This window comes from Macaca nemestrina, chromosome 17 (assembly GCF_043159975.1).
Source record: "Macaca nemestrina isolate mMacNem1 chromosome 17, mMacNem.hap1, whole genome shotgun sequence".
Taxonomy (NCBI): domain Eukaryota; kingdom Metazoa; phylum Chordata; class Mammalia; order Primates; family Cercopithecidae; genus Macaca; species Macaca nemestrina.
In genome coordinates, this window is record NC_092141.1 from 82,243,204 (window position 1) to 82,270,278 (window position 27,075).

Below are 27,075 nucleotides of genomic sequence, written 5' to 3' on the forward strand. Positions count from 1 at the left end.
TAAACTTTTGTATTTTTAGTAGAGACAGGGTTTCACCATGTTGGCCGGGCTGGTCTTGAACACCTGACCTCAAGCAATCTGCCTGCCTCGGCCTCCCAAAATGCTGGGATTACAGGCGTGAGCCACTGTGCCTGGCTTTTTATTTTTTATTTTTATTTATTTATTTTTTTTTTGAGACAGGGTCTCTGTCGCCCAAACTGGAGTGCAGTGACACAATTTTGGCTCACTGCAACCTCTGCCACCCAGGTTCAAGCGATCCTCTTGCCTCAGCCTCCCAAGTAGCTGGGACTACAGGCACATGCCACCATGCCTGGCTAATTTTTGTATATTTGGTAGAGATGGGGTTTTGCCCTGTTGGCCAGGCTGGTCTCAAACTTCTGGGCTCAGGTGATCCACCCGCCGCAGCCTCCTGATGTGCTGGGATTATAGGTGTGGGCCACCGCGCCTGGCTTTCTTCTTCTTTTTTCTGTTTTTGTTTTTTTTTTGTAGCGATAAAGTCTCACTATTTTGCCCAGGCTTGTCTGGAACTCGTGGGCTCAAGCAATCCTCCCACCTCGGCCTCCTAAATTACAGGGGTGAGTCACCGCGCCTGGCCATCCTCTCTTCTTTTTCTTTTCTTTTTTTTTTTTTTTTGAGACGGAGTCTCGCTCTGCCGCCCAGGCTGGAGTGCAGTGGCCGGATCTCAGCTCACTGCAAGCTCCGCCTCCCGGGTTCACGCCATTCTCCTGCCTCAGCCTCCCGAGTAGTTGGGACTACAGGCGCCTGCCACCGCGCCCGGCTAGTTTTTTGTATTTTTTTAGTAGAGACGGGGTTTCACCGTGTTAGCCAGGATGGTCTTGATCTCCTGACCTCGTGATCCGCCCGTCTCGGCCTCCCAAAGTGCTGGGATTACATCTTCTTTTTCTTTCTTTCTTTCTTTCTTTTTTTTTTTTTTTTTTTTGAGATGGAGTCTCGCTCTGTCACCCAGGCTGGAGTGCAGTGGCGTGATCTCGTCTCACTGCAAGCTCCGCCTCCCGGGTTCATGCCCTTCTCCTGCCTCAGCCTCCTGAGTAGCTGGGACTACAGGTGCCCGCAACCACGCCCTGATAATTTTGTTTTTGTATGTTTACTAGAGACGGTGTTTCACCATGTTAGCCAGGATGGTCTCGATCTCCTGACCTCGTGATTCACCCACATTGGCCTCCCAAAGTGCTGGGATTACAGGTGTGAGCCGCCACGCCCGGACTCTCTCTTCTTTTTCATAAGGACACAAATCATTGGATTTAGGGCCAGTCTAATCCAATATGATGTCATCTTAATTAATTACATCTGCAGAGAAACTACTTGCAAATAAGGTCACGTTTTGAGGTTCCTGGTGGATGTGATTTTTGGGGAGACAACATTTAGCCTACTGTACTGCCTTTGATAATCTTATCTGGGAGTCACACCAGAACCCCACATAGGTTCTAGCAAGTGTGGACTTGACACAAAATACTTTTTTTTTTTTTTTTTTTTTTGAGACGGAGTCTCGCTCTGTCGCCCAGCCCAGGCTGGAGTGCAGTGGCGCAATCTCGGCTCACTGCAAACTCCGCCTCCCGGGTTCACGCCATTCTCCTGCCTCAGCCTCCCGAGTAGCTGGGACTACAGGCGCCCACAACCGCGCCCGGCTAATTTTTTGTATTTTTAGTAGAGACGGGGTTTCACCGTGGTCTCGATCTCCTGACCTTGTGATCCGCCCGCCTCGGCCTCCCAAAGTGCTGGGATTACAGGCGTGAGCCACCGCGCCCGGCCCGACACAAACTACTTTAGACCAGGGTTCTGCAAACTTCTGACCCCATCTGTTTCTGTATGGCCCATGAGCTAAGAATGATTGTTACATGTTTAAGTGATTCAGAAAAAAATAAAACCCAGAATGATATTTTGTTACATGTGAAAATTATATACAATTCGAATTTCAGAGTCTTTAAATGAAATTGGATTGGAACACAGCCACGCACATATGTCTGTGCATCCTCTGTAGCTGCTTCTGCACTACAACAGAGACTCGGTGGCCTGCAGAGCCCTTTAGGGAAAATGTTTGCTGAGGCCAGGCGCAGTGGCTCACCCCTGTAATCCCAGCACTTGGGGAGGCTGAGGCAGGCAGATTACCTGATGTCAGGAGTTCGAGACCAGCCTGGCCAACATGGTGAAACCCTGCCTCTACTAAAAATACAAAAATTAGCCGGGCGTGGTGTTGCATGCCTGTAATTCCAGCTACTCGGGAGGCTGAGGCAGGAGAATCACTTTAATCCAGGAGGCGGAAATTGCAGTGAGCCGAGATCATGCCACTGCACTCCAGCCTGGGCGACAGAGTGAGACTGTGTCTCAAAAAAAAAAAAAAAAAGTTTGTTGACCCCAGGGACATTTTTTCTTTAAGAGACAAGATCTTGCTCCGTGCCCCGGCTGAAGTGCAGTGACGCAACCGTAGCCCATTGCAGCCTTGACCTCCTGGACTCAAGTGATCCTCTTGCCTCAGCCTCCTGAGTAGCTGGGACTATAGGTGCATGCCACCACACCCAGCTAAAGGACAATGTTGTTTGGAAGCAATCAATGTTTCCTGCCTCATCTGTGGCCCACCCAGAGTTGGGATGTCTCCCCTAGTTTTCTCCTTCAGGTCAAGCAGCGTCTTAACCCTGGGTGAAAGCTGCTTCGTGGTTAAAAGAGGGGGCACAATGAAGCCAGGCAGCCGGAGTTCAAATTCTGGCTCTGACACTTCCATGGCAGGTCCCTTCACCTCTCCACTTACGGCATCTTTTTTTTTTTTTTTTTTTTTTGAGACAGAGTCTCACTCTGTCACCCAGGTTGGAGTGCAATGGCTCGATCTGGGCTCCCTGCAACGTCTGCTTCCCAGGTTCAAGTGATTCTCTTGCCTCAGCCTTCTGAGTTGCTGGGATTATAGGCACGTGCCACCACGCCTGGCTAATTTTGTATTTTTAATAGAGACGGGGTTTCTCAATCTTGGTCAGGCTGGTCTCAAACTCCTGACCTCAGGTGATCTGCCTTCCTCTGCCTCCCAAAGTGCTAGGATTATAGGCGTGAGCTGCCATGCCCAGCCCCCGCCCCCCCCCGCCCGCCCCGTCAAAGACTTCTTACCTTATACAACACACTAGAAAACCCCACCCATTCTGGTGGAAGCTGTCACAAACCTCTTTGGATCCAATTTCACTCACTCTTCATGGGCGTTGAGAAAAGAGTGTATGAGATGTGCATATGATGGGCCCTGGGTATAAGAGGGGAAGTGGTAATGGGGACAGCAGCACCAGAAGGCACAGGGAAGCACTGCTGTGGGCCTGTTGGTCCCATTGGCCCCTCCTATCCATACCCCACCTGGCTGTGCACCCCACTGGGAGGCTGCCCCATATGGAAGGCATCTCAGTACCTTCCAAATTCTCATTTGGTTTGGAACATAAGAAGCCCAGGCAGTTGGCAGGCTGAGGCGGGAGGATTGCTTGAGCCCAGGACCAGCCTGGGCAACACGGTGAGTTCCCATCTTTACCAAAAGCAAACAAACAAACAAACAAACAAACAAAACAGAAAGAAAGAAATTAGCTAGGTATGGTGGTGCATGCCTATATTTGGGAGGCTGAGGCAGGAGGATGGCTTGAGCTCAGGAGTTCGAGGCTGCAGTGAGCCATGATCACGCCACTGCACTCCAGCCTGGGTGATAGAGCAAGACCCTGTCTCAAAAAAAAAAAAAAAAAAAAAAAAAAAAAAAAAGCCAGGCACTGTGGCTCACACTTTGGGAGGCTGAGGCAGGAAGAGAGCTTGAGCCCAGGAGTTCGAGACCACCCTGGGCAACATAGCAAGAACTTCTATTTTAAAAGAAAGTTGAAAAAAAAAAAATTAAAATAATAAATAAATAAAAAGTCCAGGAGAATGGAAGATGGTAGGAAAGTGAGGTTGGGAGCCATGGATCCCCTAGCACCCTCCCTGCCTCTGTTTGGCGTCTCTGTCCCGTGCCAGCCATCCCTGTCGGCAGGTTCCAGTGACTTCTCCCTGCATTTGCCAGCCAGGCCTGGGGTGGTGACGACCCCAGCTCTCACTACCCCTGGGTCCTTACCCACAATCTGGTGAATGGTCTCTTCCTGAAACTCCTGAAATGGGCCTGCGTTGAGTATGCCATTGCTTTCCAGCTTGACCGATAGACTCCAACAGGCCGGTTCAGCTTTCCCTCTGGAGTCCCCCTATTTCTAAGATTCAGAAGTTATCTGCTGACATTGGCCACGTGTGGTGGCTCATGCTTGTAATCCCAGCACTTTGGGAGGCTGAGGTGGGCAGATTGCTTGAGTCCAGGAGTTTGAGACCAACCTGGGCAATATGATGAAACACTGTCTCTACAGGAAATACAAAAATTAGCCAGTCGTAGTGGCATGTGCCTGTAGTCCCAGCTACTGGGGAGGCTGAGGTGGGAGAATTGCTTGAATCCAGAAGGCGGAGGTTGCAGGGAGCCAAGATCGCACTACTACACTCTAGCCAGGGCAACATAGCCAGACCCTGTCTCAAAAAAAATTAAATTAAATTACAGAAGTGATTCATTGGCATGCTTTCTAGCTAGGAAGAGTCCTGAGGCAGGGTAGAACAAGACTTGTTAAGGAAGTAGAAGTCAGGAATGACCGAGGTGGAATTTTGCCTCAAACTAGGAGCTCCTGAATGATCCCACGTAAATGTCATTTTATCCATGAACAATAGTGATAATCCCTTACATGTGTGGAGCATTGTCTGGCTTACAAATCCAAGTTCATACACAATCTCCGTTCTAACACCCACACTGTTTTCTGTGAGGGATGCAGAGTGGTGATCAGCACCGCCTATTTTCTGGAAGGAGAAACTGAGGCTCTGAAAGGTTTGCAGGAACCTCCACATAGGGTTCAGGGTTGGGACTTGAACCTGGTGACCGATTCAGCAAACAAAAATAGAGGATACTGGCTGGGCATGGTGGCTCATGCCTTTAATCCCAGCACTTTGGGAGGCCAAGGCGGGTGGATTACGAGGTCAGGAGTTCGAGACCAGCCTGCACAACATGGTGAAACCCTGTCTCTACTAAAAATACCAAAATTAGCCAGGTGTGGTGGTGCACACCTGTAATCCCAGCTACTCTGGAGGCTGAGACAGGAGAATTGCTTGAACCCAGAAGGTGCAGGTTGCAGTGAGTCGAGATTGTGCCATTGCACTCCAGCCTGGGCGACAGAGCAAGACTCTGTCTTGAGAAAAAAGAAAAAAAAAAATAGAGGATACCTGGTTATATGTGAGTTTCAGATAAACAACAAATAATGTTTTTGGATAAGGATGCCCCATGCAAAACCTGGTTTGTATTTTATCCAGTAATTTGAACTGGAGCCCAGGTTTCTGACGTTCAAGACTTGTTTTCTGCCACATCAACTCTGCTGACCAGTAAGATTCCTGAAGACAGCCTCTCACCAGTGCAATTTCTCCTAAATTTCTACCAAATGCCAGAAGCGATTGATCAGTCTTGGGAAGTGGGAGAGGGGATGGGGGTGGGGGAGATCCTGTGGAAGGAGTGTATTTTCTGCTTTCTTAGCCCTGTTAGCAAGACCCCCTCCTTCAGAAAAGTCAGGGCAGTTTTTCCTCCAGACAATTAATTAGTGAATGTGTCCCAGAGCCGTTTGTAGGGAAAACTGGCTTGGGGACAGCACAGACCAGCAAGAGGCAGAACACAGGGATTGAGAAAGCACTAGGGGGATAAGCCTCGCTCTGAATTCAGCATCATAATATCCCATCCTGGCTGTGCCAAGGCTGAGCAGGAGTTACGCTAAAAGAAAATTGACGGCTGAGCACAGTGGCTCATGCCTGTAATCCCAGCGCTTTGGGAGGCCAAGGCAGGTGGATCACCTGAGGTCAGGAGTTCGAGACCAACCTGTCCAACATGGGGAAACCCCGACTCTACTAAAAATACAAAAAAAAAAAAAAAAAAAAAAAGCCAAGAATGGTGGTGTGCACCTGTAATCCCAGCTACTTGGGGGCTAAGGCATGAGAATCACGTGAGCCCAGGAAGAAGAGGCTGCAGTAAGCCAAGATCACACCACTGTACTCTAGTCTGGGCCACAGAGTGAAACTGTGTCTCAAAAAAAGAAAGAAAGAAAGAAAGAAAGAAAATGAACTCACTGGCTGTTGCATGCCACCTCCAAGTCCCAAATCACAATTTGTATTCAGGACACGGTCCCTGTAGCTCCCCAGGCCTTCAGCATAGCAGACCTATGGCCCACCTGTTGGGGGGCCTGGACACTGGGCCAGCAGCCCACCCAGGAAACAAAAGGAGCAGCGCTGGTGGTTTGGAGCTTGCCTTTCCATGTGTTGGAAAGAAATGGGGATGCGGCTGGAGGCGACCCTTCTGGAGGTCGCCTCTGTCTAAGAGGTTACTTCCCTGCACTTCTCTTCATGAATCAGATGCCAGAGAAGGCGGAAATGACCCCCATTCCACAGATGGAGTAGCGAGGCTGGTGGAGGTTGAACTCAAGTTCAAGTGGAGGCTGGAATTAGTGAGAATCCAGGTCTGCCAAGCCCATGCTAGTTTCGTTAGCCCAGGTAACCCAAAGTGCTCTATTCCATTTAGCGATTCTGGGAGCTTTGTTTCCCTATTTTCATTTATTTATTTTTGATACAGAGTCTTACTCTGTCACCCAGGCTGGAGTGCAGTGGCGCGATCTCGGCTCACTGCAACCTCTGCCTCCTGGGCTCAAGCAATTCTCCTGCCTCAGCCTCCCAAGTAGCTGGGATTACAGGCGCACACCACCATGGCTGGTTAACTTTTGCATTTTTAGTAGAGACGGGGTTTCACCATGTTGGCCAGACTGGTCTCGAACTCCTGACCTCAGGTGATCTGCCTGCTTCGGCCTCCCAAAGTGCTGGGATTACGGGCACGAGCCACTACACCTGGCCTCTGGGAGCTTTAAGAAGAGGGCCTCCGCTAAGTTCTGAGAGGCCTCCTGAGTTTTTTCCAGGTAAGGTTACCTTCTCTCAGGGGAGAGTAGTGCTGTGCACACTCCGAGCCAGCATGGTGTCTCACAGTCTTCTTGGTTTTCTTTCTTTTTTTTTCTGAGACTGAGTTTTGCTCTTGTCGCCCAGGCTGGAGTGCCATGGCGAGATCTCGGCTCACTGCAACCTCCGCCTCCCAGGTTCAAGCGGTTCTCCTGCCTCAGCCCCCTGAGTAGCTGGGATTACAGGCACCTGCCACCAGGCCCAGCTAACTTTTTTTTTTCTTTTTTTTTCTTTTTTTTCTTTTTTTTGAGATGGAGTCTCGCTCTGTCGCCCAGGCTGGAGTGCAGTGGCCGGATCTCAGCTCACTGCAAGCTCCGCCTCCCGGGTTTACGCCATTCTCCTGCCTCAGCCTCCCGAGTAGCTGGGACTACAGGCGCCCGCCACCTCGCCCGGCTAGTTTTTTGTATTTTTTTAAGTAGAGACGGGGTTTCACCGTGTTAGCCAGGATAGTCTCGATCTCCTGACCTCGTGATCCACCCGTCTCGGCCTCTCAAAGTGCTGGGATTACAGGCTTGAGCCACCGCGCCCGGCCTTTTTTTTTTTTTTTTTTTTTTTGAGACAGTCTCCCTCTGTTGCCCAGGCTGGAGTACAGTGGTCGGATCTCGGCTCACTGCAAGCTCCGCCTCCTGGACTCACACCATTCTCCTGCCTCAGCCTCCTGAGTAGCTGGGACTACAGCATCCGCCACCACGCCCAGCTAATTTTTTGTATTTTTAGTAGAGACGGGGTTTCACCATGTTAGCCAGGATGGTCTCAATCTCCTGACCTCATGATCCACCCGCCTCGGCCTCCCAAAGTGCTGGGATTACAAGCGTTAGCTAACGTGCCCAGCCAACTTTTTTTGTATTTTTAGTAGAGACAGGTTTTCACCATGTTGGCCAGGCTGGTCTACAAACTCCTGACCTCAGGTGATCCACTCACCTCGGCATCCCGAAGTGCTGAGATTACAGGCATAAGCCACCGTGCCTAGCCTCTCCTTGGTTTTCTTTTTTTTTCTTTTTTTTTTTTTTTTGAGACAGAGTCTCGCTCTGTCACCCAGGCTGGAATGCAGTGGCCGGATCTCAGCTCACTACAAGCTCTGCCTCCCAGGTTTACGCCATTCTCCTGCCTCAGCCTCCCAAATAGCTGGGACTACAGGCGCCCGCCACCTCACCCGGCTAGTTTTTTGTATTTTTTAGTAGAGACGGGGTTTCACCGTGTTAGCCAGGATGGTCTTGATCTCCTGACCTCGTGATCCGCCTGTCTCGGCCTCCCAAAGTGCTGGGATTACAGGCTTGAGCCACCGTGCCCAGCCTCTCTCCTTGGTTTTCGAAAGCGCCATTTCACCACCCATCTTCTTAGCAGATTTACCTTACTCTGTGTGTGTCTGTGTGTGTGTGTGTATAGTCATTGTTTCTTCCCCCCTACTGTATTTCACTGGTTACAGAGCTGTAGATGGCCAAAGTTCACTGGCCACAATTAGGGAGGGGCCAGCCTAGGATTCAAAATCAATGAGGAGGAAGATTGGAATTAAGGAACCGAACGCTGGCCAAGTGTGGTGGCTCATGCCTGTAATCCTAGCACTTTGGGAGGCAGGGGTGGGTGGATCCCTTGAGCCCAGGAGTTCAAGACCAGTCTGGGCAACATGGTGAAAGCCCATCTCTAGTAAAAATACAAAAAAAAAAAATCAGCTGGGTGTGGTGGCGTGTGCCTGTGGTCCCAGCTACTCAGGAGGTTGAGGTGGGAGGATCACTTAAGCCAGGATGTTGAGGCTGCAGTGAGCTGAGATTGCACCACTGCCCTCCAGCCTGGGCAACAGAGAGACCCTTGTCTCCAAAAAAAAAAAAAAAAAAAAAAGAAAAAGAAAAAGAAAAAAGGAATTAAAGGACATCATGAGGCTTCCGGCAGGTCTAGAACATAAATGCCGTCTGTGCCTGCCACATTTTGGTGTTCAAAGCATTTTCCTCCAAGTCCCATGATTTTATTTGATCTTTATGATAACCTGATTGGTGGTAGATCAGGGGTCACTCACTTCCCCTGAGAAAAGATGCTTTAAGTCTCTCCATTTGCAAGGGACCATTCTAGCATCAGAACCCACTCTTCTGACTCCAGGTCCAGAATGTCTTCCAGGTTATTTTTTTTCTTTTTTTTTTTTTTTTTTTTTTGAGACGGAGTCTCGCTCGGTCACCAGGCTGGAGTGCAGTGGCACCATCTCGGCTCACTGCAAGCTCCGCCTCCTGGGTTCACGCCATTCTCCTGCCTCAGCCTCCGAGTAGCTGGGACTACAGGCGCCCGCCACCTCGCCCGGCTAATTTTTTTTTCTATTTTTAGTAGAGACGGGGTTTCACCGTGTTAGCCAGGATGGTCTCGATCTCCTGACCTCGTGATCCGCCCGCCTCGGCCTCCCAAAGTGCTGGGATTACAGGCGTAAGCCACCACGCCCGGCCCCAGGTTATTTTTTTTTTCTTTCTTTCTTTCTTTCTTTCTTTCTTTCTTTTTCTTTCTTTCTTTCTTTCTTTCTTTCTTTCTTTCTTTCTTTCTTTCTTTCTTTCTTTCTTTCTTTCTTTCTTTCTTTCTTTCTTTTTCTTTCTTTCTTTCTTTCTTTCTTTCTTTCTTTCTTTCTTTCTTTCTTCCTTTCTTCCTTTCTTCCTTTCTTCCTTTCTTCCTTTTTCTTCCTTCCCTTCCCTTCCCTTCCCTTCCCTTCCCCCCTCCCCCTCCCCTCCCCTCCCCCCTCCCCTTCCCTTTCTTTTCTTCTCCTTTCTTTCTTTCTTTCTTTTTCTTTCTTTCCTTCCTTCCTTTCTTTCTTTTTCTTCTTTCTTTCTTTCCTTTTCTCTCTCTCTTTCTTTCTCCTTTTCTTTTCTCTTGCTTTTTCTTTTTCTTTTCTTTCTCTCTCTCTCTCTCTTTCTTTTTCTCCTTCTCTCCTTCTTTCTTTCCTTTCTTTCCTTCCTTCCTTCATTCCTTCCTTTCCTTCCCTCCCCCCCTCTCTCTCTCTCTCTCTCTCTCTCTCTCTCTCTCTCTCTCTCTCTCTCTCTCTCTCTTTCTTTCTTTCTTTCTTTTTCATGGAGTTTCCCTCTTGCTGCCCAGGCTGGAGTGCAATGGTGCAATCTCAGCTCACTGCAACCTCCACCTCCTGGGTTCAAGCAATTCTTGTGCCTCAGCCTCCTAACTGGGATTAACAGGTGCCCACCACCACACCCAGCTAATTTTTTGTATTTTAGTAGAGATGAAGTTTCACCATGTTGCCCAGGTCTTGAACTCCTGGCCTTAGGCAATCCGCCCACCTCGGCCTCCCAAAGTATTAGGATTACAAGCGTGAGCCCCTGCACCTGGCTATGTTATTATCTTTTAACCAAACATCCTCAGAGCAGTGGGTATGGAGTTATGTGTAATGTGGGATTCCAAATGATGTATAAGATCGAAATTATCTGTAGTGAAAATTACCCTTGAAAATCTCTTCATTGACTTGAAAATTGGTCATAAAGTACAGTATACACGATTTGTGCGTGATATGTCCAGAAGCAGTCTTATCTGACCCCCATTTAGTGAGCTAGCCATACTGACAGATACCCTATATTCCTTTTGCAAAACATGGAGATGTACACAGTAGCCTGAATGCCGAAGGTAGTAGGCTGCTTTCTATCAGGCCAGCATACATCTGCTCCTACTGAATTGAGTTGTATGTTTACAAAGAGTCAATTATCATTGTTTCTGAACTTGTTTATGCCAGTTGTACTTTTTATAGTAATTATATAATTTAATTATATATGATGTAAGTAGATAAGAGTAGAAAAGGAGAATAACTGTTTCTCTGAAAATTATATTCAATGTTTTGGAAACAGAAAGTTGCAATAACTAAATAAGAGAGTGGGCTAGAGGCCGGGCACAGTGGCTCATGCCTGTAATCCCAGCACTTTGGGAGGCCGAAGTGGGTGGATCACTTGAGGTCAGGAGTTTGAGATCAGCCTGGCCAACATGGTGAAACCCCAGCTCTACTAAAATTATAAAAATTAACCACGTGTGGTAGCGGGCTCATGCCTGTAATCCCAGCTTTCGGGAGGCCAAGGCAGGAGAATCATTTGAACCAGGGAGGTGGAAGGTTGTAGTGAGCAGAGGTTGTACCACTGTACTCCAGCATGGGCCACAGGCCAAGATTCCATCTCAAGAAAAAAAACAAACACCAACAAAACAACTATATATATATGATATATATATGAATATATATGATATATATGAATATGTATGATATATATATGAATATATGATATATATGAAATATATATATGAAATGCCCTGCTCCAGTTGTGTTTTGATTAGTTGAGCAGCCTCTGTATGAATGTCTGATGTGCATTATGCAATAATGTACACTGTGCAAAGTAAGTGTACTCATTGAGTGGCATTACATGCCCTATTAACATGATTTCCCTACCTGGTATGGTGGCTCATGCCTGTAATCCCAGCATTTTGGAAGGCTGAGGTGGGAGGATTGCTTGATCCCAGACATTCGAGACCAGCCTGGGCAACAGGATGAGACCTCATCTCTACAAAAAATAATTAGCTGGGTGTGGTGGCATGAACCTGTGGTCTCAGCTACTTGGGAGGCTGAGGTGGGAGGATCACTTGAGCCCAGGAGGTTGAGGCTGCAGTGAGCTGTGTTCATGCCTCATGCCACTACACTCCAGCCTGGGTGACAGTGCAAGACTCTGTCTCAAAAAAAAGAAAAGAAAAGAAAGAAAAGAAAAGAAAAGAAAAGAAAAGAAAAGAAAGAAAGAAAGAAAGAAAGAAAGAAAGAAAGAAAGAAAGAAAGAAAGAAAGAAAGAAAGAAAGAAAGAAAGAAAGAAAGAAAGAAAACAATGTCGGATATGGTGGCTCATGCCTGTAATCCCAACACTTTGGGAGGCCAAGGCAGGTGGATCACCTGAGGTCAGGCGTTCGAGACCAGCCTGACCAACATGGAGAAATCCTGTCACTACTAAAAATACAAAATTAGCCAGGTGTAGTGGCATATGCCTGTAATCCCAGCTACTCCGGAAGGCTGAGGCAGGAGAATCGCTTAAACCCTGGAGGCAGAGGTTGTGGTGAGCCGAGATTGCGCCACTGCACTCCAGCCTGGGCAACAAGCATGAAACTCCATCTTAAAAAAAAAAGAAAAAAGAAAAAGAGAGAAAGAGATTTTCCCTCTGTTTCTCTTGAGTCTATTGAGTCCACATGACTTAAGTAATGTGAGATAAATGTGGTATAACGCAACACCACTGTACTCATAAATTCGGCAATCTAAGCCCTAACTCTAACCCTGGGTAGATTAACTGGGTTAGATCCACCAAACAACATAACGTTTCTCATGGCATTAAGATCACTGGGATGTGGGGTGCTAGCTCCATAAATTAAAATAAAAATGGACAAGGAGCTTGCCTTAAAATATCAGAGAGGCAGCATCATGTCTTGAGAGCCAGAAGGCTTTAGTACAAATCCTGGCTCCACTGCTCCCCAAGGGCAAGCCACTTAAAGTCTCCCTGTCCCAGGTTTCCTCCTCGGGACTGTCACAAGGATTTCATGAGTTAATAAACGTAAAGTGATTAGAACTGTGCCTGGCACAGAGTGAATGCCATAGACATGTTAGCTATGCTATTATTAGTATTATTATTCATTATCATTTGCATATTGCATCAAGTAGATTCTTATTCTAAAAGTTTAAAATAAAAAAAATAGTGCATTTCACTGGAAGCCACAGATGTCCACTCACCTATGAATTAAGAGAGTAGATAAGTCAGACCCTTGACTCTTCTCTGCAAAAGCACAGCATGGCTAAAAATGGCTGTCTGGGGAATGAATTGCTGGGTATGATACTGGGACAGGTGTCCCCGTTCACGTAACAGGAAGGAAAAGAATGTTGCTTCAAAACTCCAAAAAAAAAAGTTTATTTATAAAATACTGACAGTTTGACAGGACATGGGACTTCTCGTGGTATATATTTCAAATCAATCTTTCTTACCTTTCATTTAAAAAATAAACTTGCTAACACGCTATATGACATAGAGATATATATTTTTTTCTTACAGACAGACACCTGCCATAATGAATACTCTCCCCATAATTTTTTGTTATATCTTTTAAATCAAAAAATAAAGATTTGTGTTGATTTTTGTTTCTGGAGTCTAGATGGATGGAGAACGATAACACGTTTAAATGCTTTTGGTTATTCTGATGGAAACAAAGAGAAGGGGGGGTGGTCCCAAGGGGGCACCTGTGCTCAGGTGGTGGTCAGGATTGCCATGTGCGCATGCCCGTGGGTGTCCCTGGAAAGGGCCATACAGAGGCACTGGGGAGCGGGTGGTGGCTGCTCAGATGGTCTCCCCTCTACCTTCCTGCCCACCAGCCCCTCACCCAGGGTAGGCACCTTCAGATGTGCACTCTGGGAAGCTGAGGGAAGCCCCTGCCCAGTCAGAGTGGCACTGTGGTGAGGCTCTGGCACCTTTAGAAGCACTGCCCAGGGAGGTGTGGGCAGCAACAGAAGGCCTCGAGGCAGCGTGCAGCAGGTGAGGCAGTCCCCGCTGTGTCCTTGTTTCCTCTGAATCACGGCAGTGTCAGGTTTGGGGGTGGGAGTTTTGGGGGCCGGGTGGCGAGGGGTGGACAGAAGGAGAGGCAGCCTGGGTTTGCAAGCTCTCTGGAGCCCTAGGAGGATGGTGGTTCTGGAGCCCAGAGCATCTTTTTGGTTTGTCTTGGCAGTGTGGGTGTGGGGCTGACGTCAACTCTGGAGGCGCAGCCAGGAAGGGGAAAGCCCTGGTGTGCCCTGCGTGGGCTCCTGGGTGCAACACTGGGATATTGCTTAGGGCACAGGGAGGCAATGCCAAAGGTGCCAGGTGTGTCCTGGTGTGAACCTGCTTTGGGTGGAGTCCCACAACAGGCAGGGGCCCTGGCATCACTGGCTTAGAAAATCACAGGCCAGGAAGGGTCCCCATTACCATGGGCAGGGCCCACCACCCCTTTCTAACGTGGCCAGGTGTCTGGAGGAGGGTTGGGAGCCTCAGCTGTCCCAGTAGATATGTAAGCAAGGGCAAAGAGATGTGTCCTTAAAAAATCTAGAGTTCCACAGCTGCAGACCTGGGCTTCCAGCTGTGGCTGGGGCTGCAGAGACAATATTCCGGATCGGGGGGTGTTGACGGAGTGTGGGACTTTCACTGCGGGGCCAGCCTGATCTCATGGGCTTGTCTAAATTTGCATGGTGTCCTCGCCCTCTCAGACAATAGATCCCAGTCACGCCCCAAGTGCAAGCAACCCAGGCCACCTGTGCCTCACAGGGGAGAGATGGCTCCAGCCATCAGAGGGAGCTGCAGGAGTCTCTTTGCTAACACACATACAGATGTGTGTTCTGTGCATATTTGTGTGTGCATGTGCGTGAGCACAGGCGTGCATGGGCACCATCCCGCGTATACACGTAGGTGTTAGCACGGGTGCGAATGAGCGTGTGGGGAAGGAGGGGGGTGGAATATCTTAGTGCACTAGGTGATTCATTAAAGGCAAAGGAAAATTGGCCTCATGTGTGATATATACACAGACACAATGTTTTTACTCACCCCTGCTTCCTCCCAAATAATCCCTCACTGGGCTGGGCTAAAATAATTCCCTAATGCAAACTGGGAACTTCCTTAAATGGTTAAATGCTCAGCAGAGAGGGAAAAGGATGAAGTTATTTAAAAAAAAAAAAGATGAGAGGAAAGAAAAGAAAAGCCGCGCAGCAGGATCACAGGCCAGCAGCTGCAGATGTGCTGTCATGGAGACGCCAGATGCTGCAGAGGGTGGGGGCGGAGGAGGCAGGGGTAGGGCAGGGTGTCCGGCTGACTCCACTGCAGCCCCCAGATGAGTCCAAGGAGGCCCCGAGAGCACCTTACTTCCTGGAGGGGCAAAGCCTCAGCCCTTGGTTCTCCTTCGGGGAAGACTGTGCTTCCCTTCCAAGGCCTCCTCACTGGAGAAATCACTGTTTGGACACTGGAGCTGGGCTGGCCTGTCTGCTGAGCCATCTTCCAGCACCGCCCTGTTCACATTTCCCAGGGGTCAAGTGCTTCCGGAAAAACTCACGGCTGGGTGTGTCCGTTCTTTGAGCCCCAGACCCTGACTTCCCTTCCCAGTCACCATTAGCACAGTGACTGACTAGGGGCCGGTGGGGAGGGGTCCAGGCTCTCTCTTACCTTGGTTTGTTTCCCAAATCTCCTACTCGGGCTTCCTCGAACTCTGCTTACCCACCCCAATAGGGCATCATCTCCTCTTGGGCAGGGCCAGCAGCGCCTGTGCACAGCACACACACAGAGCCCTGCTCCACGAAGGGGCCCACGCTGAATCGGACAGGCCCCTGCGGGCCATCTGCCACCCATCTCAGCGGTAGGGCAGGTGTTGGGCTGGCCTTACAGGGCTGGCTGAGCTCACAGAGGGCCTTGGACAACCTATGGAGTTAGATAGAAAGGCCTCTCCCTAAATCCTGGCATCCGTAAGATCCGTAAGTACCAGGTGGAGAGGAAGATCCTGGCCACAAGATGTGGCTTTTTTCAGAACACTCCTTGGAGCAGATTGTGTGTGTGTGTGTGTGTGCATGTGTGTGTGTGTGTGTGTAAAGGCTTTCCTTCCCGTCAGCTATTCTTGTCACTTGGTCCCATCTGACCCGCCCCTGCTGGGCGTGCAATTCCAATGCTGGGTCCACTTTGGACTGAGCTTCCTGACCTGCCCCTTCCCCTCCCAGCCCTGGCCAGGCGGAGCCCAGCCTGGAAGCTGTTACTGGAGGTTAGGGTGCTTTTGCCTCTTTGTCTGTAAACTGGGTGCTAGGCAGACTGAGCAAATTCTGGGTGTTCCAGCCTCTGGACCAGGGACTTGGGCCACCCCTCTTGGCTCCTGTGCCTCTGTGCTTAGGAGGCTGCCAGGTGACAGCGAGAGGGACACAGATCTGAAAGTGAATGTGCCGTCTGGCTAGGAGGACCCAAATGAGTTTGTTCTGGAGAGGATCCCTAGACCCTGTTCCTTGCAAGTGCATGGGAGATGTGTGTGTGTGTGTGTGTGTGTGTGTGTGTGTGTGTGTGTGTGTGTGTGTGTGTGTGTGTGGTGAGGATCTATCCAGTGGAGAGTGACGTGTCTGCCCAGAGGGAGATCCCTCACCTGTGCCCCACTCCCCAGCCTAGGGAAGCTGACTAGTCCTTTAAAGATGGGACAGGTGGAACCTGGATTGGAAGAAAGAGAACAGTCACAGCGTCATTCTTATCTTGCCCACAATGCATTAAACCTAATTATCCCACAGTGCCCAGGCCAGTTGCCTTATTTACACTTCTGCTCCCCAGACTTCACCTTTCCTTGTCCGTGCGCAGGAAAGTCAATTCCAGCACAGGGAGGCAGGGTCAGTTGTGGGGGATTTCTCCTCTACCCTTGGACTCTCTTCCTTGGATTCAAAATTTTAAAAAATATGCAGGAACAAGGAAGGCGCTAAGCAAATTCTCACCCTTTAGGTTTTTTTTTCCTCTTCCTTTTTCTAAATAAACCAAATGCTTGGTGGAGAAGTTGAGCAGGGGAGGTGGGCAGTAGAGGTTGCCAAGACAGGACAGGGGGTCTGGACAAGGCTGTCCGATGCCTGCCAGCCACGGTGATGGTGCATGGAGGGAGAGGGGAAGGAGGAGCAGGGAGACACGGCAGGCGTGGCCTCTGGGATGCCCATCCTTTTTGCAGAGAGCAGTGGCAGTGGGTCCGGGGGTCCCGCAGGGACTGGAAGGGGGCAGCTGGGTGGACATCCAGAAGCTTCTTCCTCAGCCACGCCTGCCTGGCAGCCTCCAGTCCTCAGCCTTCGCTCCCCCTCTCTCTCCAGAGGCCCACCCCACTCTGTGTCCACAGCAGTGACACAACCACTTCCTCAGCTCCACGTAATTCCCAAGGGAGCAGTGAACCCCACCATCTCAAAGCCGAAGAGCTGCTGGCCACACACATCCTCTCACGGTTTTCTCCCTCCCTCTGAACGCCGGCTTTGCTGGCCCTGGAATCTCTGGAAAAATAAACTCAGGAGGTGAAAAGTTGACTTGGTTTCTTGGTGTTTTGTGTTCTGGCAGGCGGTGAGAGGAGGGCGAAGGAGGAGTTTGGTGCCTTTTCTCTTTCTTGCTTTTTCCTCTTCCGATGTCAAACAAATGATGAAAATCCTGCTATGGGAGCCCGGGAGCCAGGGGCCAGGCTGCTGGGGGGACGGTAGAGGGTGCTCTGCTGACTTGGGGGATTAGGGGGGTTCTGGGGCGTTGGAGTCCGACTGGCCTTGGGCCGAAAGAGGCTGCCCTGCTGGGTGCTGGTGCTGTTGGTGACGGCGGCGTGGTCCGGCTCACCCGAGTCGCTCTCAGTGTAGCTGTAGGCCTGTGCCCTTGAGATGCCCTTTTGCTGCCGCCGCCACGAGTTGTAGTATGTGGGGTCACTGATGTAGTGGTTGACAAAGGAGTGGGCCTTCTGGTGGTTTGAGTCGACCTCGTACTCGCTGTCACTTCCCTGGGAGGACAGAGAATCAGGGCGTGTCAGTGGCCCCGTAGGGATAGGCTATTGTGGTCGGGGCCGGAAGGCACAGGGCATTCTGGTTCAACACTCTGCTCTGCCTTTTTCTTTTCTTTCTTTCTTTTTTTTTTTTTTTAAATTCTGAGACAGAGTTTTACTCTTGTTGCCGAGGCTGGAGTACAATGGCCCAATCTTGGCTCACTGCAACCTCCACCTCTTGGGTTCAAGTGATTCTCCTGCCTCAGCCTCCTGAATAGGTGGGATTACAGGCGCCTGCCACCATGCCCAGCTAATTTTTTGTATTTTTAGTAAAGATGGGGTTTCTCCATGTTGGCCAGGCTGGTCTCAAACTCCTGACCTCAGGTGATCCACCTGCCTTGGCCTCCCAAAGTGCTGAGAGTACAGGTGTGAGCCACCGCGCCTGGCCTGCTCTGCCTTTTTCAAGACTTGGACTCTGGGCTTCCCAGCTCCCTCGCTGCCAAGGGGGTCTGGTGCCCGTTTGTGCCCGCCTGCTGCTTCCTTCAGAGCACATCCCAGACCGGAAGGGTCTACTATGGGGTTGGCTTAGAGCTGGGAGATACCTGATAGAATCAGAAGACCTGAGTTTTTATTTTCTTTCTTTCTTTTTTTTTTTGGAGACAGAATCTCACTCTGTCACCCAGGCTGGAGTGCACTGGCATGATCTCGGCTCACTCCAACCTCCAACTCGCAGGTTCAAGCAATTCTCCTGCCTCAGCCTCCTGAGTAGCTGGGATGACAGACATGTGCCACCATGCCTGGCTAATTTTTTGTGTATTTAGGGGTTTCACCACATTGGCCAGGCTGGTCTTGAACTCCTGACCTCAAGTGATCCACCTGCCTTACTCTCCCAAAGTACTGGGATTACAGGCATCAGCCACTACGCCTGGCAAGTTTTATTTTCTTTCCTTTTTATTTTTACTTTTATTTATATTTATTTATTTATTTACTTTTTGGGACAGGGTCTCACTCTGTTGCCCAGGCTGGAGTACAGTGATGCGATCCTAACTCACTGTAGCCTCAACCTCTTGAGCTCAAGCCATCCTCCCACATCAGCCTTCTGAGTAGCCAGGACTATAGGTGCATGACCATGCCCTACTAACTTAAAAAAATTTTCTCTTGTGATGAGATCTCCTTATGTTGCCCAGGCTGGTCTAGAACTCCTGGGCTTAAGTGATCCTCCTGCCTTGGTCTCCCAAAGTGCTGGGATTACAGGCATGAGTCACTTTACTTCACCTTTGTTTTGTTTTGTTTTGTTTTCTTTTTTCTTTTTTGATAGGCAGTTTCGCTCTTGTTGCCCAGGCTGGAGTGCAGTGGCGCAATCTGGGCTCACTGCAACCTCTACCTCCCGGGTTCAAGTGATTCTCCTGCCTCAGCCTTTGGAGTAGTTGAAATTACAGGCACCTGCCACCATGTCCGGCTCATTTTTTCTATTTTTAGTAGAGATGGGGTTTCACCATGTTGGCCAGGCTGGTCTTGAACTCCTGACCTCAGGTGATCCACCCGCCTTGGCCTCTCAAAGTGCTGGGATTACAGGCGTGGGCCACCGTGCCCAGCCTAGCTTTGTTTTCAATTGAAGTGAGGTTCACATAACCGAAAGTGAACCATTCTAAAGTCTATGACTCAGTGCATTAGGACCTTCACAATGTTGTGCAACCACCACTTCTATCCAGCCCCGAATCATTTCCATCACCCCAAAGTAAAACCCTGTACCCAGGAAGCAGTCACTCCCCATCTCTGCCCCCACCGGGCACTCCCTATATCCATGCCCCTGGCAACTACTAATCTGTTTTCTGTCTCCAGGGATTAACTTATTTGGGACTTTCATAGAAATGGGATCATATAATATGTGGCCTTTTGTGTCTGGCTTCTCTGACACAGAGCCATGTTTTTGAGGTTCAACCACAACCTACTAAGTTATCATCTTGGTCCAGCTTCTGATTTACTTTGTGACTGGGTACAAAGCCAGAGCCAGATTAAGACCTTTAGAGGCTCCGGGCAGTAAAAAAATGCCTGTGCCTGTCCACGTGTGATCCAACATAAAAACAACACTTGGTTACAAACTAAGCATGAGAAAAATCTAAACAAAAGTTCAGAATTTTCATGTAACTAAAACCTTAACGTTGTTATTATTATTATTATTATTATTATTTTTTTTTTTGAGACGGAGTCTCGCTGTGTCTCCCAGGCTGGAGTGCAGTGGCGTGATCTTGGCTCACTGCAAGCTCTGCCTCCCGGGTTCACGCCATTCTCCCGCCTCAGCCTCCCAAGTAGCTGAGACTACAGGCGCCCGCCACCATGCCCGGCTAGTTTTTTGTATTTTTAGTAGAGACGGGGTTTCACCATGTTAGCCAGGATAGTCTCGATCTCCTGACCTCGTGATCCACCTGCCTCGGCCTCCCAAAGTGCTGGGATTACAGGCTTGAGCCACCGCGCCCGGCCTATTTTTGAGATGGAGTTTTGCTTTTGTTGTCCGGGCTTGAGTGCAGTGGCATGATCTTGGCTCACCTCAACCTCTGCCTCCAGGGTTCAAGCGATTCTCCTGCTTCAGCCTCCTGAGTAGCTAGGATTACAGGCACACGCCACCACACCTGGCTAATTTTTGTATTTTTAGTAGAGATGGGGTTTCGCCATGTTGGTCAGGCGGGCCTCGAACTCCCAACCTCAGGTGATCTGCCCATCTCGACTTCCCAAAGTTCTGGGATTACAGGCGCAAGCTACTGTGGCTGGCCTGTTTTGTTTGTTTGTTTTTTTAGAGACAGGGGTCTCTCTTTGTTGCCTAGGCTGGTCTCAAACTTGTGGGCCCAAGCTATGTTCCTGCCTCGGCCTCCCAAAGTGTTGGGATTACGGGCATAATTACACTACACCCAACCTGAAGTTTTTTGTTTTTTGTTTTTTTTAAAGATAAAAATATTAAATTATTCCTGACTTTTTTTTCCGACACTTTGATGGCCTAGGCACGGGCTTCATCTATCTATTGGGGACATCAGCCCCAAACAAGAATCCATCTCGGTTGGAAAGTGAAATCTGAATTGTGGAGCTAAAAACATTGTGCACCCGTTCCCCTACCCTGAGCTCCCAGCCATGTTCTGAGAGCTAATAAGACAACAGATGGGTCCACCCTCAGAACTCTCTGGAAGAGAAGCTCCGATTTCAGTGTACAGCACACGCTCAGGGCACTGCAGCTCAGAGGACCCTACCCAGGCCTCCTCAGTCCTCCCCAGTGAATGCCCCTGCCTGGGGGAAGTTAGTGAATCACAGCAACCCAAGTAGAACATAAAACCCAGGTAGCCCAATCCAAACAAGTTTGGGATGGGGAGCTGTGTCCTGCTTTACAGGTAAAGAAGATGGAGTGGGGACTTTTGTCCCAAGGGTCTGGGCTTTGGGAAATGAGATGCACGGCTTGTTCTCAGGAACTCAGAGTCCTTCATAAGATGGGGATACATCTCGAGGGACGTAGCTACAACGAACAGAACTATAACGACCCCTGCCACTGGATCAGGCACTCTGCCAGACAGTCCGAAATGCTGACGTGTGTAACTGGATTTAATTTTCACACCTCTGTGCTGTAGCTCCTATGGCTACCTGAGCACCGATGCTGCCTGGGTACTGAGGGGCACATAAAGTACAGGAAGGGTGAGGGTTTTGCTGGGGAAGTGATCCGGCCGGGCTTGAACTCCAATCTGCCTGATTTTCTAAAGCCCACGCACCTCTTAACTCCTACGCTCCTGCCTGGAGACCACAGGATGGGAACAAGAGCTTCCCTACAACCCCCCACCCCGACTCCCAGCAGGAATTAAATACTCCCTAGTCCATCTGCTAATTTATGTTCTCTGGCCCCTCCCCTCCCTCTCCTCACCCCTCTACAACCCCAGCCACTCTCCTTACCACCGCCCCCAGCAGACACTCCCCCGCCAGGACCTCAATCCTCTTGGCAGGCACAGACGGCTGCCCAAGACAATGGAAAGTCCCTGGGCTCGGTCTGCCCCATGACGCAATGCAGCAGAATACAAGCCCCTTTCTGTGCCTACCGCCCAGCTGCTGGCCCAGGAGAACAAAGAGGGGGTATAGGCAGGGCAGGAGACTCCATATGCCCAGCAGGGGCACCTAACGCTAGGCCGAGTGAGGCTGGCCTGGAGCAGCGCGGATCTGTGAGGCAGGAGGCTGGGGGTCTGTCCTGCCCAGGAGCAGTGAGGGTCTGTGAGTGTGGGGGACCAGACAGGGATGTCCCCCAGTTTTCCCTACAGGTTCGGTCTCTCCACCCACTAACTGACTTGAACAGTTGTTAGCATCATCTGCAGGGGTTCTAGAATTTTGGCTAGCCCCAGGCCGCAGCCTTGCAGAGGAGGGAACCCCAGGATGACTGTGGGACCAGTGGAAAAGAATCTCTGTGGAGAGGAGCTTGTGGCATGGGGAAGTTCTGGCCCTTACCAGCAGGCTGTCTCAGCCTCAGTGTCCTTGTCTGTAAAATGGGTAGAGTTCCATAGTTCACAGGGTGAAATGAGCTAACCCAGGAGAGAATGCTGTAAAAGGTATTATCAATGGGGACAGTGAGGGTGGGCCTGGGTGGGAAAAGGAAGAGATGGAGTGAGAAGCCTCAAAGCCCCCCTGGCAGGGATTAGAAGGGGCCAGGAAGCCGGGGAGGCTAACTCAGTGCTCAGGCAGCTGGAATGGGAGAAGAAGGATAGCTGCCCGCTCCCCACTAACCCCCAACTCCAAGAGAGGGGCATGTCTGGACTGGAAGTAAGGTGGGGAGTGGGGTTCTCTGGCCCTCCTAGGGGCCCAGATCCCAAAGCCCACTCATCTAGACCATCCCCGTCCTACCAGCTACTATCTGCTGAATGCTTACTGGTCCCAGGCACTCTATGGGCAGCATCTTGGGGATGGAAGGCACCAGAAGGAAGAGCAGGGAGCCAAACAGAGCTCGCGCTGCGGGAGGGGCCAGGCAGGCCAGAGTCTGGTCTTCCCCTTCCTCCGCTCCGCCCTCCAAAGCCCAAGCAGGAGGGCTTTGCATCAGCGACTGCTGCTCCCGCCTCCATCTCCCTGAACATCTGTTTCTTTTCGGGGTGGGGGTAGGGCGAGAAGAGAAGAAAGCGAGGGGGAAACCAGGGGCTCCTATTGCGGCTTTCAATTCTCACGGGCCTCGGTAATTGAATGCAGCTTCCCAGGGACTGGCCCAGCACAAAGGGGGCCTTTCAGGGGCCGTCCTGCCAGGCCACCAGGCAATCAAGTGACTGCTTCGTCTTCTTGGTCTCTTAATAGCTCCTCAAAGCCACTCAATCAGCAATTACTGGGGTCTGGGGATGGGGAGCACAGACTCCAGGCCTGGTGATGGGAGTGGGGAGGGGGGACCAGAAGGAGGCAGGACCCCGGAGAAAAGAGGAAGCAAAGCAAAGCCCCTTTGATTTTTTGTTCATCTCCAGCCCAAAGGATCTGGCACCAGACTCAGCCTTAGGGAAGGTGTTGAGACCTTGGGGTCAGGCAGGGGACCCTTATCTTGTTGAATCTCATGGAGTCTGGGAGGAATGTGTTGCCCTAGATGACAGAGAAGTCACCCTGTGAAACTCCGTGGGAGACTGGAAGCAGGAGCCCCTCTCTCATCCATGGTCCCAAGGGCTCTGCACTGATTCTAGCCTGAAGCCGGCAGCGCACCTGTGCAGGGTATTCCGCCTGTCCCCTGGATGCCTCTACCTGGGGGGCCAGCCGGGGTCTCTCTGCAGGGGCTGCAGCCTCTGGATTAGAGGTGGGGTAGGGGTGATGTGTCTCTGTGTGTCTCTGAAGAACCTCAGAATTGTGTCCCTGGAGGCACAATTTTGTCGAGGCTCTGGGCTCCCTGTGCTAAGACAGCTGGAAATCTCCCAAGAATGTCCTTTGAAAAATGTCAGCTCAGGGCCGGGCGCGGTGGATCAAGCCTGTAATCCCAGCACTTTGGGAGGCCGAGACGGGCGGATCACGAGGTCAGGAGATCGAGACCATCCTGGCTAACACGGTGAAACCCCGTCTCTACTAAAAAAATACAAAAAACTAGCCAGGCGAGGTGGCTGGCGCCTGTAGTCCCAGCTACTCGGGAGGCTGAGGCAGGAGAATGGCGTAAACCCGGGAGGCGGAGCTTGCAGTGAGCTGAGATCCGGCCACTGCACTCCAGTCTGGGCGACAGAGCGAGACTCCGTCAAAAAAAAAAAAAAAAAAAAAAAAAAAAGAAAAATGTCAGCTCAGAAGCAATGTCATATGTGCTACCTGTGCCCTTATAGATAAAGTGACAGCAACGTGTGCCCCTCCCCCTGCAACCAGCTGTCAGAGATGTCTGTGGTTCAGGAGGCTCAAGGGAGGTCACTGGGGTGGGGCTGGAGGCAGTGAAGACCTCCTTCCTTCAATCTCCTCTCCGTGCTGGGCAGCTGCACGAGGCTAGGCTGCGGTAGGCATGACCCTCCAAGCAAGCTGGCTCTAGATTTGAATCCCAGTTGCTTGTACTTCTGAGCTCTGTGACCAAGGGCATACCACTTGACTTCTGTGAGCCTCAGTTTCCCCAGCTGTTAAATGGGGATGGTTTCACTCATATGGCAGGACAGCTAGATGTTAATGAGAATATACAAAGCACAGGGCTTGGCACACAGCAGGCGCCCAGAACGTCTCTCCCCGGCCTGGCTCTGCCCTGCAGCGTGTTTCTTGTTTGGCATAAGCTTGGGCTGCCAGGATCTGGGGTGCAGTCAGGCTACGGAGAACCAACGAGGTCTCAGCTGAGCCTATTTGTAGTCAGGCTAAGGAGAACCAATGAGGTCTCAGCTGAGCCTATTGGACTCATGGCCCAATCTGATGGAAAAGTGGCAAACACAGGTAAAAGGTCAGAGCCATTCAGTAGAAGGGTGATAGCAGAACATGATCCGGCTCCAGCCAGCTGCAAACCTGTACGCTTCCCTTCTATGCATGACCCAGTCCTGTTCACACGTTGAGGCCCAGCTCAAATAAATGCCACCTCCTTCAGGCAGCCCTCTCTGAGCCTCCAGGGGAAGTGGTCTCCTTATGGTGCTTTATCTGCCTCTGCACCGCAGGAAAGAAACAGAAAGACTTGGCCGGGTGTGGTGTGGCTCATGCCTGTAATCCCAGCACTTTGGGAGGCCGAGGTGGGCAGATCACCTGAGGTCAGGAGTTCGAGACCAGCCTGGCCAACATGGTGAAACCCCGTCTCTACTAAAAATACAAAAATTAGCTGGGCATGGTGGTAGGCGCCTGTAATCCCAGCGATTCAGGGGGCTGAGGCAGGAGAATCGCTTGAACCCGGGAGGCAGAGGTTGCAGTGAGCTGAGATTACGCCATTGCACTCCAGCCTGGGGGACAAAAGCGAGACGTTGTCTCAAAAAAAAAAAAAAAAAAAAAGAGAGAAAGACTTTTGTTCACCACTTTTTTCCTCAAGTTACTGTGCTTCCATAATGTTTGAATGAGAAATGAAACCGTGGTTATTTATACACATATGGTCTTCCCTAATAAATCATAACATATTATAACACAACATTCATTAGAGTCTGTCTTGCCTACTACTGTAGCCATCATTCCTATATAGCGTCTGATTCTGTTTTGTGGAGTACAGAATAAATAGCTGTTGAGTAAATGCATCAAGGAATGAATGAATGAGCTTCACAGAGAGCAAACCCAGCACTTACTCCTCCCAGGTACCACACAGAGTCTCACCTGTGCTGGTATGCAGGGCAGATGTCATAGGGAGAACGGGGGGCGGATGGATTTTGGGCTTGTTGTCAGGGGGTGGGGGTCTTCCCAACTCTCTCTTTTTCATCATCTTTACTTGAAAATGGCCTTAATGCCACCAGTGCCTCCCAGAGGACTCTGAAGCTTAAGTGGTGTCATTCACGAACAAACCTTAGAATCCTTCCTGGCTTCTACTAAACACTTCATAAATGTTTGCTATTATAATTCGGTGCCTAATAAATGGTACAGAAAATATGATCCATGGCTGGGTGTGGTGGCTGACACCTGTGATCCCAGCATTTTGTGAGGCCGAGGTGGGTGGATCACTTGAGGTCAGGAGTTCTAGACCAACCTGACCAACATGGTGAAACCCCCATCTCTACTAAAAATACAAAATGAGCTGGGCACGGTGATACACACGTGTAATCCCAGCTACTTGGGAGGCTGAGGCAGGAGAACTGCTTGAACCCAGGAGGTGGAGGTTGAGGTGAGTTGAGATTGCGCCATCGCACTCCAGCCTAGGCAGCGAGGGCGAAACTTGGTCTCAAAAAAAGAAAAAAAGAAAAAAAAAAAAAGATTCACTCCGTGTATCTTCTTTTTAAAGTGTGCTTAATTTCATTGCAATGCACTTGAAGGGGCTGTCCGTGATATTGCAAAAACTGAAGATCAAGATTAGACAGTGTGTGCCATTGGCTTGGAATTTCTTTTTCATTGCGATTTACTTGTGTGCTAAGTATATACATTTTTTTTTTTTTTTTCTACCAGACTTGGGCTCTTCTTTTGAAAATGCAGTTGCCATCCAGCCATGCTGCGGTGTTAAAGTTCCATCAAACAGGTCAGGGGCCTTTAAATCTCCAGTCTTTGCATGCATCCTGCCCTCTGCCTGGTGCCCCCTTCTCCTGCACTCTGGGCCCTCTACGGGAGAGCCAGCCCCTCTCTCCTCTAGCCCATCACCCACAGCTGAATTATAGCCTTTCTCACATCGCATCATGTGTGTTTGTTTATAAGTCAAACTGACGCTTTGTTTATTACCATATCACAGGAAAACGACTGGGCAGATTTCCGCCAATTTTGGAGAGTGAGTTTTGGGTGGTCTGACTCAGAATGTAAACCAGGCAGCATATGCAAAACCCACTCGACAAAGACCTGGGGGAAGGGGTGCCCTTGAAAAGAGAGGCAGTCATTTTTCCTGGCGGCTGAAACGGAGGGGCCCTGGCCTGTGCAGCTGCTGATCCTCTGGGATGTACCTTTGCACAAACTGTCACAGGCAGGAGAACGACCAGTGGCATCCCCATCAGCCCCCACTTGAAGGTCGCAATGGTGGGGGCTCCGCATTGCAGACGCTGATGGGTAGCCGAGTTGCTTCTCACCTGGCTGAGTGGCAGCAGCACTGACTTCTTTAGAAGCCTCAATAAGGACCACAGTGGGGCCGGGCACACTGGTTCACGCCTGTAATTCCAGCACTTTGGGATAGTGGGGCTGGGCCCACTGGTTCACGCCTGTAATCCCAGCACTTTGGGAGGCCGAGGCTGGGGAACACTTGAGGTCAAGCATTCGAGACCAGCCTGGCCAACATGGTGAAACCCCATCTCTACTAAAATACAAAAATTAGTCAGGGGTGGTGGCGCATGCCTGTAATCCCAGCTACTCGGGAGGCTGAGGCAGGAGAATTGCTTGAACCCTAGGTAGAGGTCTCAGTGAGCGGAGATTGTACCACTTGCACTCCAGAGCAAGACCCTGTCTTAACAACAAAAAAATCTTATAACTTGGATCACATGGGTTTTGTGCCCCACAATAAGTCCCTGGGTAAGCCATGCTAAGTTGGGGTCTCTGTCCCTGCCAACTTTGAGCTAGGGAGTTAGGTCC

The 27,075-nt window shown here is 50.2% G+C and overlaps 1 protein-coding gene across 3 annotated transcripts in view; it reads right to left on the reverse strand.

Moving 5' to 3' along the window:
• Nucleotides 1–16,873: 16,873 nt before the first annotated feature.
• Nucleotides 16,874–27,075, reverse strand: part of LOC105469102 (sidekick cell adhesion molecule 2) — a 309,641-nt gene continuing 299,439 nt past the window's right edge. For all 3 annotated transcript variants that reach the window (XM_071083534.1, XM_011719697.3, XM_011719696.3), the window contains one exon: nt 16,874–17,487. In XM_071083534.1, coding sequence (XP_070939635.1) covers nt 17,134–17,487 — 354 coding nt within the window. In that variant the 3' untranslated portion in view covers nt 16,874–17,133. The remainder of the gene's footprint in view (nt 17,488–27,075) is intronic.